At 42.9% G+C, this 17,214-nt stretch overlaps 2 protein-coding genes across 3 annotated transcripts; both read right to left on the bottom strand.

The window, feature by feature from the left end:
• Positions 1-436: 436 nt before the first annotated feature.
• ddx46 (DEAD (Asp-Glu-Ala-Asp) box polypeptide 46) lies at positions 437-10,869 on the bottom strand. 2 transcript variants are annotated; one of them, XM_026941270.3, is made up of 23 exons: positions 10,739-10,869; positions 9,983-10,156; positions 9,813-9,890; positions 9,637-9,715; positions 9,307-9,472; positions 9,006-9,208; positions 8,701-8,811; positions 8,362-8,527; positions 8,162-8,282; positions 7,431-7,606; positions 7,220-7,341; positions 6,817-6,895; positions 6,014-6,096; positions 5,245-5,409; positions 4,961-5,123; positions 4,687-4,880; positions 3,478-3,615; positions 2,903-3,052; positions 2,390-2,608; positions 1,949-2,167; positions 1,076-1,220; positions 870-943; positions 437-652 (listed from the first exon to the last, which is right to left on the bottom strand). In XM_026941270.3, the coding sequence occupies exons 1-23, from the start codon at positions 10,753-10,755 to the stop codon at positions 605-607; spliced, it is 3,090 nt and encodes a 1,029-aa protein (XP_026797071.1). In that variant the 5' UTR covers positions 10,756-10,869; the 3' UTR covers positions 437-604. The 2 variants fall into 2 exon arrangements, with proteins under 2 accessions (XP_026797071.1, XP_026797070.1); XM_026941269.3 differs by having other exon boundaries at positions 9,307-9,475.
• Positions 10,870-12,455: 1,586 nt separating this feature from the next.
• On the bottom strand, positions 12,456-16,038 carry camlg (calcium modulating ligand). Its single transcript, XM_026940942.3, has 4 exons — positions 15,748-16,038; positions 13,885-14,297; positions 13,687-13,752; positions 12,456-13,370 (listed from the first exon to the last, which is right to left on the bottom strand). Exons 1-4 carry the CDS (start codon positions 15,893-15,895, stop codon positions 13,179-13,181), a joined length of 819 nt encoding a protein of 272 aa, XP_026796743.1. The 5' UTR covers positions 15,896-16,038; the 3' UTR covers positions 12,456-13,178.
• Positions 16,039-17,214: the final 1,176 nt, after the last annotated feature.

The raw sequence follows: 17,214 nt of genomic DNA on the forward strand, positions 1-17,214 counted from the left end.
TTGGCGTGAGAGCAGTAGCTTTGTGTACCATCAATCTTTTAAATGAGCGAAAAACACTCACTGACAGTTGTGCTTAAAGTTTATAGTTCTTCAAACTTTACTTTCATCTCTAAGAAGCTTTGGAGAAACAATAACATTCAAACCAGTTGATCTTGCTTGTTACTTCAGCTGCTGTCTCTTTAAGGACTGTTTCTTTAAGGACATTTTATCAACTTCTGAAGATGACAGCTAATGAAAACATTTTATTTTATAGTGTGTTAACAAATTAGGGAAAAAATCTGTTCCAATAACTGCAAGTGCACACTTGTATGAGGTACCTGATGCACACTTAAAAGCCTTTAGGGAATGCTGACTAGGCAGATTTTAAAACATAAATTAGGGCTATTGCTATATAAAATATATTTATTACACTGTAACAGCGTACAGACACAGAGGGTTATGTTTAAAATGTTTTATTAGTGTAAAAGAGAATCTACACATAATGAATATGAGACTGAACTGAGAGCTGAATCACATCACAGCTCGTTTAAATCACTGATATAAACACAAATCACCTCTTTTATGTCACTGTAAAACACACTCAAAAAAATGGCAGCATCTTCGTCTACAGCACTTTGTATCGGCCTTTGGCTGTCGGCTGGTACGAGTTTTGCTGAAATGGAAGAAAAGAACTATTAATGTGCAATCAAAAAATATTTTGCAATGTAACGGTTTAGCTATGCTTCAACAAATGAAACATTAGAGAAAGTTCTGATATTAAACCATCATTCACTTTATTGAAGGGGTCAGAGTCTAAAATTATTTACGTTTATGAATAATAATCCCATAATACATGCAACAAATAATAATAATGAGGAGGAAGAGGTTACCAAGCGTATGAGCTCTTCTTTGATGAGCCGTGTGATCTCTGCTTTTGCTTTCTGCACTGCCAACTCATTTGCACCTGAAACATTAAACATATCACATCATTATTTTATTCAGATTTTTTATAACAGTTCACTAATGAGTGATATTCTCAATGTCAATCAGGCTTAAACGATCAACACAGCATAACTGTGTTTGTGTGTGTTCTTACTCTCAATGGCGAGGTAAATCTTGCGTTCTCCCTCTTTGGGTTCTTTGCCAGGGGGGAAGTACGTCCCTCTGATGGTGATGGCAGCCTCTGAATATTCGCCAATCCTCTGCAGAGCCTCTTTAGATGTCACCTTCCACCTCGCCGTCTACATGCCAACAACACATCAATAATAGGTCAATAACTGTGTGTGTACCTGTCTCTTCTTCACACAGTGTACACACACACACACACACACACACACACACAGAGTGTATCAGGATTAGATGTGTGTACCTGTCTCTCACTCACTCACTCACTCACTCACTCACACAGAGTATAAGAGGGGACAGGTGTGTGTACCTGCTCCCTCACACTCACACAAAGCATATCAGGTAGTAGGTGCGTGTACACCTGCCTCTCTCTCTCACACACACACAGAGTGCATCAGGGGTTAGTTGTGTGTACCTGTCTCTGTCTCTCCCACTTCCACACACACACACACACACACACACACACACACATACACACACACACACACACAAACACTCCCACACACAAACACTCCCACACACAAACACTCCCACACACAAACACTCCCACACACACACTACCACAGAGTGTATCAGGGGTTAGTTGTGTGTACCTGTTTCTCTCACACCCACACAGAGTGCATCAGGGGTTAGTTGTGTGTACCTGTTTCTCTCACACCCACACAGAGTGCATCAGGGGTTAGTTGTGTGTACCTGTTTCTCTCACACCCACACAGAGTGCATCAGGGGTTAGGTGTGTGCACTTCTCTCTCTCTCTCTCTCTCTCTCTCTCTCTCTCTCTCTCTCTCTCTCTCTCTCACACATACACACACACATATTAAGACTTTGGTGAGTGTTTGTCTACCTGGGGAAAGTCGTTGATCTCCAACTCCTCTTCATACCGCTTGACACTCTCTGCCTGTTCAGCACTCTGTCGCTCCTCCTCCAGTTTCTCGATGGGTGTGTAGTTCAACTTGGCGTTGATTTTCTCGGCGAGCTGCTCAGCAATGGTCTTAGCGGAGATGGAGGGTGCGATCATGGTGCCACCCCTCATGATGGCATTAGTGGCCTGCTGCATCACGTCCTGACATTCAGAGGAAAAAATTACAACACCACGTGATGTGCAGAGCCAAGTCTCGAGTTGTGTTCCAAAAACAGAAGTGTACTGAAAATCAGCGTGGCCTGCTAGCTAATGGGCTAATTAGTAGTTAAGACTGGGACAGAGCCTTAAAATTGCCAAGGTTTTACTAAGAACTCTAACTAGCATGCACTTTTTAGAGTTTGGGATGGACCCATCCTGTCTCACCTGAGCTTCTGCACCGAGGTTTTTCTGGGCATTGATCTTCAGTGCCAGTTTCTTGGCAATCTCAAGTTTCTGGATGTTTCCAGCTGAAGGTGCAGCGAGACCACCAAGTCCTGCAGCAGTAACGCTGAGTCCTGAAGCGGAAGGTGCAGCACCCCCTGGAGCCGCCAGGTCTTTCACACGCTTCTTAGAGTTGAACATGCTTTCGATCTGCTCATCTATCTGTGAGGGGAACAAACATCTCCTTTAAACACTACCATACACCATTAAACATTGATCATAAATGATTAATGATCAGACAAAATTTTGAACCAATCTGTGTCACACAGTCAGACCATACACATGCAGGTGGTGTGACCTTAGCTGGCCTACTTGTTAGTGAACTATCAGTTTATACAGCCACATTACAAAGAACAGTCTTAATTCATACTACCTTCCATGGACACTTTCATACGTGATATACAAAAATCATCAGTTAATCAGAACGTTAACTCTGCACTGAATCTTCAGACTTACATCCAGTGCTGTGTCCTCATCGTCCGAGTCGTGAAGTCCGAGTGCCGCCTTCTGCAGTTTCTTCCTTTCATTAGCCAGAGCATGTTCAGTCTCATCGAACTTAAAGCCTTTCCCTGAAAACCCACTGCTGCTCTTAATACTCTTCCCCTCCTGCATACACACACACACACACACAGGTGGTGTCACAGTTGCGTGGTGTAGCTGCAAGAGTGGTGTCAGCGGGTGTGATGTAGCTGAAAGTGTGGTGTTATGGGGTGTGGCGTTGGTGAACGAGTGGACTTATGTGGTGTGGTGTAGGTGAGCGGGAGGTGTTATGTGGTGCAGTGTAGATGAACAGACAGTGTTATGGGAGTGTGCTGTACCTGAACAGGTGGTGTTACTGTGGTGTACGTATATGGGTGGTTTTATGAGGTGTGGTGTAGATGAAAGCGTGGCATCATTGGGATGTGGTGTAACGGATGTGGTGTAGGTGAATGCGTGGTGCTATGGGGTGTAGTGTAGGAGAGTGGGTGGTGTTATGGGGTGTAGTGTAGGAGAGTGGGTGGTGTTATGGGGGTGTGGTCTCAGGGTCTCACCGCTTTCTGCTGCTCCTTGAATGTAGCCCAAAGCTGCTCAAGCTCAGGAGGAACTGAGGACCCTGACAACTCCAGAGCTTTAATGATCTCTCCTGCATAACGCACCTGCTCCTCTGTGATAAACGTGTATGCGTAGCCCTGACAACATAACACACAACAGCTAACATAGTAACACACAATAACTAACACACACACACACATTATATGGCCAAATGTATGTGGACACATAACCGTCACAAATGTGTGATTTTTTTTTTTTTTTAAGCATCCCATTCCAGACTTTGCCCCCCCTTCGCTGCTATAACAGCCTCCACTCTTCTGGGAAGGCTTTACACTATATTTTGGAATGTGGCTGTGGGGATTTGCCTATGTACCCATAAGAGCATTAGCGAAATCAAGTACTGATGTCAGGCGAGAATACCCAGCGTGCAATTGCAATCATCCCAAAGGTGTACAACGGGGTTGAGGTCAGGGCCACTCAAGTTCTTCCATACCATGTTGTGATGAACCTCGCTTTGTCCTCAGGGGCATCGTTATGCTCGAACAGGTTTGGGCCCCTAAGTTCCAGTGAAGGGAAATCATAATGCTACGGCATACAAAGACATTATAAACAATTATGTGCTTCCAATTTTGTGGCAACAGGTGATCAGGTGTCCACATACGTTTGGCCATATAGTGTGTGTGTCTGTATATGTGTGTGTGTGTGTGTTATATGATGTTGAACAGGGGTGTACTCACTTTTGTTTTATACCGTGTGTGGGAGGGGGAGAGAAAACAAGTGAGTACGGTATAAAACAACTGAGTACACCCTTGTTCAACATCACTAAAATGTCATAGGATTCAAAATCATATGAAATAACTACATTTATTTTAACTTAAACAGTAGAATATATGCTGTTATATATAAATAAAACAATCAGGTTAGACAAACCATACTGAAATTACAGACATTGTAGAAACTCAATGAAAAAAAAAAAAAAGTGAGTACACCTGTGATGGTTTTTCCAATTAATGTTAATTGCATACACCGTTAGACCTTTTCACAAAAATAAAATGGCTGGCTGCCTGTTTGTTTAGACAAACTGCATGTTACATAGATCATTTTCTCATATTTTAGTGATATTCGACAGGGGTGTACTCACTTCTGTTACATACTTTATATTATTATTATTAGTATCATTATTGGCATCATTCTTAGCATTATCAGACCTTATTTCCAGCTCTGCCAGTCCTCCCGGCACGGTGGACATAGTCCTCATAATGATTGGGACAACTGTAGTTCACCACCAGGATGAGCTGCTTTACGTCCAGGCCTCTTGCAGCCACCGATGTGGCCACCATCAGCCGACACGCACCGCTCTTAAAATCATTTATTATACTATCACGATCATACTGATCGATTCCTGTGACAGAGACACAGGGTATTAATACCATACTACGCATATACCACAATATTAATACACTGAAGTTAGTGTGTGTCTACCTCCATGCAGAGACATGCAGGGGTACGAGGCCTTCATCAGATCTTTCAGCAAGCCGTCAGCGTGTTCTTGTTTATCTACAAAAATAATCACTGAGCCTTTCTCCTGATAATGACCCAAAATCTCCAACAGCTTCAGGAACTTCTTCTCCTCCTCAATCACAATCTGACCACATACACACACATACAAACACACAGCTCAGGTTCTGGAATAACAACACTAAGTGCATGTACAGTAATGCTTATGCAGTAAAGTGTGTGTGTTTTGGGGGGGATTATATTCTCACCACATGCTGCTCCACATCTGAACACACCACGCTCCTTCCTCCAACCTGAACCTCGACTGGTTTGTTGAGAATGCGGCGAGCTAAAGCCTCCATCACTCGAGGAAATGTTGCTGAAAACATCACCGTCTGACGATCCGGCCGCACGTTATCCACTATGCGCATTACCTACACACACAAACACATACACATCACACTAATGCATCTGCAGTTACTACATCACTCAGTCAGATGATCTAGACAAGGACAGAGGGGGTCGGGGCAAACATTAGGGGCCTGCTTTATCAACCATGCATATGCATAGTTTTGTGTGGTAGAAAAGTGGAATACATTACATTTCCAAAACCAGCAGCAGAAAAGGCAGCAAAAATAACAAATTTTCACACTATTACAGAGTTTCTATACACATTTAAATCATTACTATCTTATATATTATATTATTACATTAATATCTTTACTTCACTGTCAGTGAAGTTCATCTTCATAGACCTTTTGTCATGTTCCATGTCTGAAACAATCAGCACCTCGAGTAGGCTACTGTGCATTTTAAAGGACGTTGTTCACCATATATGGAGATTTGAGGGTGTTTCGTTTTGCAAATGAGTGTGGCTGTGCACAAGCACATCAATTTAGAATGTGTGGGATTTATCAAAGGCCACTGGTTACTGCTATGTGTACACACTTGTGATAAATACCAATTTTCTTGTGCGTATGGGTGGGTCTTACATCAGGTGCGTGTTTAGTGAAAGCAGTGTTTGGTGTGACAACTCACCTGTGGTTCAAAGCCCATATCAAACATTCGATCAGCTTCATCGACTACGACATACGTGACTCTGCGCAGGTTTGTGACTCGTCCTGAAAACAGCATCAACTCCACATTAGTGAACACAGTGCAGCAAACACACACACACCCTGCATTAACACTAACACTGATGCGGCTCTATGACAGACAGAAGGTTACTGCTACTGGTTTCTTGCGTACCATCGTTCGGCACAGCCAACCTGTTAAACAAACATTAAACAGCACGCGCTCACCTGGAAAACACACAGCACAGATTACACGCATGTGTGGGAGCACAAGCTAAGGATTAAAACACATATCACACGTAGGTATTGGAGGAAATAAGACCTTCTGTCATACACCACCTTCATCTTCTGTAAACACTTTCACTTACACAGAAAGGAAAATAAGTGACAATATTTACTGCAACTTATTCATACTTATTCTAGCTTACAACATACACGAGTTAGATAAACATCTATATAAATGTGGCGCTTATTTCTATACTTTCAGCTTCTCAGCATGATTATTTACCACAATTAAATAAGACCTACAGAAATGGTGTGTGTGTTTGTTAGAGAGAGAGAGTGTGTTTGAGATGATCTTCAGCCACCACGTGTCTGATCTCCTGATGTCACTCGCACTCCTCATTAAACACATCAACATCTCAAAATCCCTGTGAGCTCATAAATACACATATTGGGATGAAGACACGCGCGCGCGCGCGCGCACACACACACACACACACACACACACACACACACACACACACACACACACGAGGACACACTTACCACTGTTGGCTCCCAGCATGTCAATCATTCGACCAGGAGTGCACACAATGATTTCAGCTCCACGCTTCAGCTCTGCTATCTACACACACACAAACACATGCATGAATGCATGCACATACACACACAGTGTTAAGGTATCATTCTAAACACAGGCTATGTCCCAAACACCAGTGTGTTTATTACAGGTCACTGTGAGAGCCTTGTGTCTCTCTCAATCCAATTTTGTTCCATTAAAAATCAGGTCACTGGATAAAAATGTGAGATCGCACTGAATGATCTGACCTCCAGCGCTGTGTTCCAGAAAACAGAACATGAACTTTATATTTTATTTCTTTAAACACACAACTCACAGTGCATTATGGGTAATACACACATATGAACATATACAGAGATACACACAAACCTGCTCGCTGATGCCTGTCCCTCCATACACACACACCACTCTGAGCCCCAGCGGCTTGGAGAACTTTTTACACTCTTTAGTGATCTGCAGAGCGAGCTCACGTGTCGGCGTCATGATCACCGCTGAGACACAGAGAAACACATTAGCATGAACACTAAATACACTTATCGAGTGTTAGACTTGTGTGTTTGCAGTGTGCGTGTGTGTGTACCGATAGGCCCCTCGCCTTCCTCTAGGGGTCGCTGGTCTAAAATATGGCGAAACATGGGCAACAGGAATGCGATGGTTTTCCCACTTCCTGTTTTGGCAATGCCAATGAGGTCACGTCCTGACATGATGGCGGGAATTGCCTGAGCCTGGATGGGCGTTGGCTTCTCGTAGTTATGCCTGAAACACACACACACACACATTTCATAAAAGGATTTAAAATTGCTGGAACCAAAACAATGCCTCAGCCATCAAAAAGTACAGTATCTGTGTGGGTAGTCATTTTCTTTCTCTCTCTTCTCTCTGTCGCTCACGCTCTCTCACGCACACTGTGTTCATCACTGTTCCAACACTGATGTGACATGTGAACATGTGATCACAGACACGGATGTTAATGCTGAGTGTGAACAGGGTCTGAAGTGAATCATCTACAAACGTCCTGGTTTTCAGAACCAGGGCCAAGTTAAATTTCTGTTTCTGAGTTGGTTTTTGAAAAGTAAATATTTTAAGGAGCAACACTTACTATGTTGAACATCACTGACTTGTTAAAATACAAACTTAGCATAATGACTGATGCCTTTACTGCCATTTCCAAAAACCTGCATTTAGCCAGTTTAATCTAACACTTCACTTATACAGTCATGGAACCCAAAACTTAAACTGTCCAAGGGGAAGTGAACAAAAAATAGGAATGTAAGAACAGGATTGGGACTGGGCCAGTGGAGAAGCACTCACTTTTTAAGGGCGTTTAAGACCTTCATGGATGTTCCACACTGCACCCAGGTCTTTATGGGTTTGGGACAGCCTTTCCCCTTCACTGTGATTCCCTCAAGCTCCAGACGATACTCATTCACCTCTGAAACACACACAGGCAGTCAGGTCAAGTTCAGTATTGCTTTGTGTATTCCTGACCATAAGCGTAGTCGGTACCATACCCTCCGGTGTCATTTTGGCCAGTTCAGGAACTTCTACGTAGAAATTCTTGCGGTAGGGTTCATACTGGATTTTCTGATGATCCACAGGCTCCAGAATTTTTCGCTGTTTGGTCTGGAAGCCGGTGAGAGCCGTCTGAAGGTCCACTTCCTCCTCCTCTGATGAATACTACACACACACACACACACACACACAGACTCCCTCATGAGTTTCATCAGTTTGTGTTAAATAAGAACTCAAGTCTCACACACCATTACATCACAGACAGACCCAGTTTACAGTAACAGTGATGCATCTTTACACTCAAACACACACACAGCTGTGTATGTAAAGGCTTTTACCTCCATGGCGTCCTGATCGTTCTCCATTAACTCTCCTTTCTTTTTGGTGGTGTGAGGAGTCTTCTTCGTCTTCACCACTGTCACCACCTTTGTCACAGTCATGCCTCCTTTCTGCACACATACAATTTAAACACTTTGTTGACACGAACACATGCGAACACAATGATGACAAACTGCAACACTGTTTTGACGTGTGAGTGACACACAGGGAGGCATGCCCTCTCTCTCTCTCTCATACAAACACACAACTCACACTAACAAAACTATATTAGAATTAGAGATCAGAGTTTCATTGTGTGTCTCACTTTGTCATTTCCTCCCTTCATGGTGCCCATGTTGAACTTCTTCACTTCCTCCTTCACTTCCTCCATGTAGGCATCCAAGGGATCAAGCTCCTCCCCTCCATCCTCCACCATCGCCTCCGCTTCCTCCACCTTCCCCTCCTTCTCCTTATCCTCATCCTCCTCCCCCTCTTGATCCACTGAGGCCGGACCCTCTTCATCATCATCTACACACACACACACACACACACACATTCATTACTGTCTACAATCAATACTGCGTGTGTGTACAGTGTCTTATGCTCTCTCTCTCACACATACACACCATCGTCATCCTCCAGGCTCCACTTCTTGCCCTGTTTCATCTCTTCCAGCTCCTTTTTGATCTCGCCAATGTTCTCCATGGCCTTTTTCCTCTGCTCCTCCCTCCATTTCTCCACCCGCTCCTTTCTCTTCCTCATCTCCTCCTCCAGTGTCGTCTGGTCAAAGTCCTGCTGTGGGCCAATTCATTAATACGGTTAACTCCTGCCAAACTACAGAAGCAGAGAGGGACACACAGAGAGGGACACACAGAGAGGGACACACAGAGAGGGACACACAGAGAGGGACACACAGAGAGGGACACACAGAGAGGGACACACACAAAAACACTTACATCCTCCACTCGCTCCTCCTCCTTCTCCTCTTTCTTCTTCTTATCAGCTGACTGCTCACCTCCATCTGACTTCTCCTTACTGCATCACACACACAAACACTCCAGTCACCACACATCAGTACAGACAAACTCAGTGATTATTCTTTTTTTCTCATTAACATTGTTAGATGTTTGACCTTCGCCCTTTGCTGCGGCTCCTCGACCTCCTGCGCTCACGACTTCTGGAGCGTTTGCGCTCACGACTCCGAGACCTCCTGTTGAGCACACATACACACAGTATTACGATAATCACGAGGATGAGAGAGAGGCTCTTGTGTGTGTGTGTGTATGTGTGAGAAAGTGTGACCTCTGTCTCTTGCGGTCTCTGGAGCGTGATCTCCTACGCTCTCTGCTGCGTGATCTCTCCCTGCGGCCCCGCTCACGTGCTCGCTCCTCTTTCTTCACACGCTTAGAGTCAGGAGAGCGGCTTTTAGAGCGACTGCCCGAGCGTCCTCGTGACGATGAGCGTTTCCGGTAATGTCTGTAATAAACACCTTAATATTGTTAACAACAAAAGTTTTAACACTCATAACAAACAGATTTATTATTAGTGTACTCTGCACAGGTTATTATTTATCCTAGGCGAAATGCAGACATCAACGGTATATGTATAAAAATAAATAAATAAATAAATAAATAAATAACGTCCCGGGATTTTTTAGTGTGAACACACTGTCTGTCTCAGAGTGTGACGTCACACACACACACACACACACACACACACACACACACACAGCTGGCTAGCTAGTTCGCGATTTCTGCGGCTAGCTCACTTAAGTAGCGACTGAAATAGACAAGGAGCTCCTCATTAAATAACGTGTTCACTAAATAAACTTGACCTAAGCACCATTAATAATAAAAATTAGTAATACTAGCTGCTGTTAGCCGGTTAGTTAGCAAGACCGCTAATCTTAATTCACTAATATTTGTCCGCTAGCTAGTATTATAAGCTTCACTTCAGTTAGAACTAATATCTCTTTCTCTCCGCGAGGCATATATTTATTTTTTATCATTAGATAACCAGTTCTATAAATTAATAAAGTAATACAATTAATTTCCTCACCGAGACTCCCGTCCCATACTGTCTGTAAACTGCTCAACTGTTTCCCAACGTTTTTGTTTCTTCTCGTCCAACTTCCGGTTCCGGTCTTTCTTCTTCGGTGTTTATTTAGTGGCGATTACAACCGACTGAAGCTGATGTACTGCCACCTGGAGGAGTCAAACAGTAATGAAGTCAATTTAATTCAATTCAATTCAAAGAGATTTATTTGCACGACTTGACAATAAAGCTCAATCACACCTCTATTACAAATGATTAGCTCTTCCCTTAGCACTGGCTATGTACCTAAATCTTATAAACTAGCAGTTATCAAACCCCTGATTAAAAAATCTGACCTCAAACCCCATCAGCTGTCCAACTATAGTACAATATCAAACCTCTCCTATATAGCCAAGATCCTAGATCAGCTTGTATCACAGCAGTTAGGCTCATACTTCCATAGGAATAAAATTCATGAAATCTTTCATTCAGGGTTTAGGCCTCATCACAAAACTGAGACAGCGCTGGTTACAGTGGTAAATTACCTACTATTGGCCTCTGATCAGGGTTCAGGAATCATGTCTCCTTACTTGTGTTACTTGACCTCAGTGCATCTTTTGATACTACTGATCATATTATTCTCCTTAATAGACTAGAAAATGTGGTTGGAGTTAAAGGAACGGCTCTTTCCTGGCTAAGGTCTTATTTGACTGGTCAGGTGTAGATGTTTGTAGATGTAAATGGTGACTTCTCGATGCACGCTAAAGTAAAGATTGGCATTCCACAAGGTTCTCCTGTTTTAGGTCCACCGCTTTTTTCTCTATATATGCTACCTCTTATTCATAAACATGGTATTAGCTACCACTGTCATGCAATGTGGACACTTTTTGAGCTAATATTGCCCACCACTCCTTGCGTGTGGGAGGAGGAGTTTTGTGACAGTTTGCTGAAAAGTGTACACAAAAAGAGTACATACTTTTAGTGCATAGTATAAGTGGGTGAATAGAGGGGTCCCTGGAGGACTAGTGGTCAGGCCACAGCGGTCTCACCGCTTCAGCCCGGGTTCGATTCCCGGCCAGGGAACCAATGGGGTTGTGTGCAACAGTGCACTCCTAGTGCTGGTCCCAAGCCCGGATAAAACTGGGGAGGGTTGCGTCATGAAGGGCATCCAGCATAAAACTGTGTCAAATCAAATAAGCGGACCAATGATCCACTGTGGTAATCCCTAATGGGATCAGCCAAAAGAAGAATAACAACATAAGTAGCTGAATAGAAACGCGGGGGTATTCTGTGAACCTGGAGATCATGGACGTGTCAACCTGCATTCTACCCATCTTCTCACATAGCAGGAGAGGTTGGATGGTGTTCAATGCACTTGAGAAAACAGATCAAATATTCTTTACACATTTCTACTTTGTGTGTCCCTGAAATATGATAGTTTTGGACTTTTTGAGGTTGACTGTCAGGACCCAGGCCTGTCAGTACTGCTGCAGCATGGGGGACAGCAGGACGAGGTCGTCTGCATGCAGCAGCAATTTGATCAGTTTCCTAATCACATTGGTTTACATCTTATAATCCACCAACTGTTGTTTAATTACAGAAAATGTAATCCATATAGTTTAATTTTGACTTGCTTTTAACTACAATATTATTTTCTAGGGTGGCTTTAATTTAACAGTAGAATCCATTGCAGCACATATGCATTTCACATGAAGCATAGTCTGTAAAATACACATGCACATGACTGTTTACTGAAGTTTATTGTTCACACTTTGTCTTATAATGAACAGTAATTTTGCAGTAACAGGCAGCAGTGATTGTTATACAGAATAATTACATAAAAGTAAGCAGCATAAATAACATTAATAACAGAGTTTTTTAAAAAAAAAAATCCCCAAAAAATGTCACATCACAAACAAGCCAGCAACACAGTGAGGAGCGAAACACTATGACACTTATTAACTCGCATTTCAGCAAACACAAACACATTTATGTTCTCCCCTAATAATGCTTAAGTGCACAACAGCAGCAGTGTGTACTAAGCCTGAGGGGAGAAGTATGTAGTGCGCAGCGTGTAGGGATGTTGAACAGGAACACACACATACACACTGCAGGGAGAACACTGTACTGAAGTCTCAAACACACAATTTCTGTACAGTTTGCTGACTAGCTATCATGCTAATTAGCTAGCCTGCTAATTCATTAGCATTGAGTAGTAGTGCACCTCCAGCAGTAAAGATGGAGGATTAAAATCCAATCATGACTGTCAGGTCTGTTAAAAGTTCCTTTGTAAACAGCTTCAACTGGCAAACGGCTGATAAAGTGACCAGGGGGACTTAACCAAAGGGGACGTATTTAAAGCAGGATTGGAATACTGCAGTTAGCTGTAATAAACATGCTGATGTATGTTACTTGTGTGTATGAAGTGTTTGTGCTGTACAAAGCACGCATGTGTGTGTGTTATTTAGGTGGACTGAGAGGAGAAAGCAGTAATGATCTCGTGGCAGGTGATGAAGGTGAAAAAATAAACACAGAGATCAGAGAAAACATCTCCCATCGTCCTGTAGGTTTCTGCCGAGCGACTAATCACTTCAGCTGGAATCCCTGAGAGGAGCAGCGCTGCAGACAGCACCGTCGTCTTCATCTTCCTGTCCACCTGGACATGAACACAAAGGGCGAACAGTCAGTAGAGCGGGACATGTGTACAGCAGGACAAAGTTCCCTCACATAGTGACAACACTAACCCAGCACATTAACACCATCACTGCAGTGTCTGTACTAGTGTTTATTCTGCCGTACATGTATTTATTTAATGGTCTCAGTGTCTGTATGTCTGTCTCTGATGGTCTGTTATTGTCTCTGTGTAGTTGTCTATCTATCATTATCTCTGTGTGCCATTTTCAGTGTGTCATTTTCAGTGTGTCCATCAGGGTCTGTCTGCCTGTCTGGCCATCGTTGTCTGCCTGTCTCACCTTTGGGAAGTATTTGTATAAGCCCATGTAGGCGAGCTCCAGGGTGAGAAAGGGTGCGAATATGGACTGTGGGGAAAAATATAAAAAAAGATAAAAGTACAAATTAGGCAATTGATAAGATAATCAATTAAACAGCTGATCACATAATTAGACAACTGTCTAATAAAAGGTGTAAATGTTTTTCTGTGTCACTCTCACCAGGTAGTGACAGACAAATACGCGTACACACACGGCTAACACCACGCTGCCAAGTAGCCGGAAAAGCCGAAATGAATCAAACTCTTCCGCGTCTGCACCGCTCTCCTGAGACACCTTCTCAGTGGCCAGTTGACCCCGCAGCTTGATTGCATCATCAAAGCGAGACAGGTAGGTGTTTAGGCCCCTGCGAGGGGAGCGAGAGCGTTCTTCACTCGATGTCTCCCCCCGTGGCCTGAGCCGAACCCCTCGCTCTGTTTCCTCCCCCTCCTCCTCCCTCCTCTCATCTAACACCGATCCCTCGCTCCGAGCCTCTGAGACAAATGGAGACACCCTTTTAGTGGACATAGAGGAGGAGAAACACTCGTTCCTGTCCAAGTCCAGGTGGAACCGTGGCTCTGTCACACGCTGGGGTTCTGTAAAAAATAAAAATAAAATAAAAAAAAAAAACACAAGATAACTGATTAAAGCTTTACTTTCAAATAACATAAGGAAGTAAGGAGCTAAAATTCAAAATGATTTCTTATTTTATACAGAGTGCATTATACAGGGGGTATAAGTCATTATTTATTTAATATTGTGCATTAACACTTACAACGTGCAAGCAGTAAAACCCCAATGTGTCACAGGTTTTTAAGCCAAATTGGGCTTGTTTTGGAACAAAGTTGCAGGTGGAAAAATCAAGTCTGCAGGTGGTGGTTTTTGGGCTAGTTAAAAAGTAGTCTGTGTCTGCCAAGACCTAGTTTTAAAGCAAGTAATCACAATTAAATCTAATCAATTTCTGCAAGAATAGGCTACAGCAAACAATGGGAACGTGTAAAAGTACAGACAGTGTGTCTACAATGTACAGAACCATTTCTGTTTTAAAATATATTGTAAAGATTGGGTGAGGAAAAGAGGATTACGAAAGAAGAAGAAGCCTTTGTCACATATACACTACAGGACAGTGAAATTCTTTTCTTCGCATATCCCTGCTTGTTAGGAAGCTGAGGTCAGAGCGCAGGCTCAGCCATGATGCAGCACCCCTGGAGCAGAGAGGGTTAAGGGCCTTGCTCAAGGGCCCAACAGTGGCAGCTTTACAGTGCTGGGGCTTGAACCCTGACCTTCTGATCAGTAACCCTGAGGCTTAACCATTGAGCACCACTGCCCAGTGGACTAGATGATGATTTTATTAAAAGGCATATTGCAGATCAGGAAATTGTGTGCACCACAGTTAACTTTTTCCCACGCAATATACTGAGAAAAAGAAGAAATTTTATTTCCCTTTTCTAACAACCTTTTCGGGCTAATGTCAGTCATACAACTGAGGCCTGGCTTTCTTCAACACCACATCTGGGGTCAGGCTGTCACACAGACATATACATACACATATACACACACACACATACATAGACACGAACATACACACACATACATAGACACTCACATATACATACACACACACAGACACGCACATATACATACATACATACACACACACATACATACATACATACACACACACACACACACACACACACGCACATATACACACAGACACATACATATACATACACACAGATATACATATACACACACACACACACACACACACATATACATACACATATACATACATACATACATACATACATACATACATACATACACACACACACACACACACTGCTGAATCAGGTGTGTGTGAGCAGTGAGATCACCACCAGGACTTTATTTAATTATTTATTCCGCTTTGTAGCTTATTGCTCACACGCTGCAGGCCTGCTTCGCTCTCCACAGTAACAGCGCCAGAACCGAGCTCCAGCGCAGATTAAACCGCTAACAGAAGTAGAAGAGTGTAGAGGAGTATTAATGCATTAATCTCACCGCTGTTTTCTCCGTCATTTTTATTAAAGCCCACTATTCTGTTCATCCTCTGCTCGGAGTTCATTAAGAGTTTCCTGCGGCGGATTTCTGCTCTTCTCTGCGCCGCACTCACTCCTCTCTCCTCCGGCGTCGAGCTCTCAGCCTCCATCCCACTAACACACACACTTCACTTTCTTATTTACTACAGCCTTATTTCATAAAACCGCGTTTTCTTCCACTTTCTTCCACAATCCACCAGGGCACTGTCCTGTTCCGCCTTCTTATAAACAGGCGCTTTGTTCAGGACGCGCAGTGATGATGTCATCACACCAGACACATCACAGTAAGAAGCTGAAAAAAGCATGAGCAATGTTTTAAAGCTCTTTATGGGATATTTACAGAGAGTACGTCTAGCACGATTTTTTTTATCATGATCTCAAGTATAAAATTTTATTGTTTTATTTAGTTTTTTGTCGAAAAGAATTAAGGCGTGTGATAGATTCAATCAACGAGCCACGAGAGGGCGTTAGTTACAATGATTTTACAGCAATATTTTATTATTAATATTAATAGTAATGTTCACTATAAGCAATTCTTCCCTCACCCAATTTACTCTGTTAACGGTATTTTTTTTTTTTTTTTGTCTCTTAGCAGCATAACAGGCAAAGATAGCACACATCCATCCATTCATTCTCCATACCGCTTACAGGGTCACGGGGAGCCTGGAGCCTGTCCCAGGGGTCTCAGGGTACAAGGCAGGGGACACCCTGGTCGGGGTGCCAACCCACTGCAGGGCACAATCACACACACATTCACACACTACAGACAATTTAGAGATGCCAGTCAGACTACTACACATGTCTTTGGACTGGCGGAGGAAACCGGAGAACCCGGAGGAAACCCCCAAAGCACAGGGAGAACATACAAACTCCACACACACACAGGGCAGAGGCAGGAGTCAAACCCCCAACCCTGGAGGTGCGAGGCAAACATGCTAACCACTAAACCACCATGCCCCCCTAGATAGCGCACAATAATGTCTTAAGTGCAAAAACCTGCACATTAATACAGAATTCAGTTATTGTGATGCGGTCAGAGGGACTAATGTGTTGGGGATATTATTATGTATTGAGACAAATCAGATTTTGGTGGGGTAGTTAAAATATATTTATTTGTTTTTTATTTGTTTAGATTTAAATCATTAAATTACATTATAGGAATAAAATCTGAGGGAAAAATCTTTACAGTTTTGTCTCTAAAGTAAAAGCCTCTGCTCTTCTTTCTCACATTACTGCAGCTCTGAACCAATGACTGTATAAGATCAACATGAAGGGCCCTTTCGGGATGCATGAGTACCAGAAATAGCAGTTACATACAAATGTTCTAAACTAATTCAAAATCTAAATTTCCAAAGTCATAAGTGTATTTGAGGGAATTGAATTTTCAGTTATTCCAACACTATTACTGTTACGAAATTTGAAATATGCT

This window comes from Pangasianodon hypophthalmus, chromosome 15 (genome assembly GCF_027358585.1).
Source record: "Pangasianodon hypophthalmus isolate fPanHyp1 chromosome 15, fPanHyp1.pri, whole genome shotgun sequence".
In the NCBI taxonomy this organism is placed as follows: domain Eukaryota; kingdom Metazoa; phylum Chordata; class Actinopteri; order Siluriformes; family Pangasiidae; genus Pangasianodon; species Pangasianodon hypophthalmus.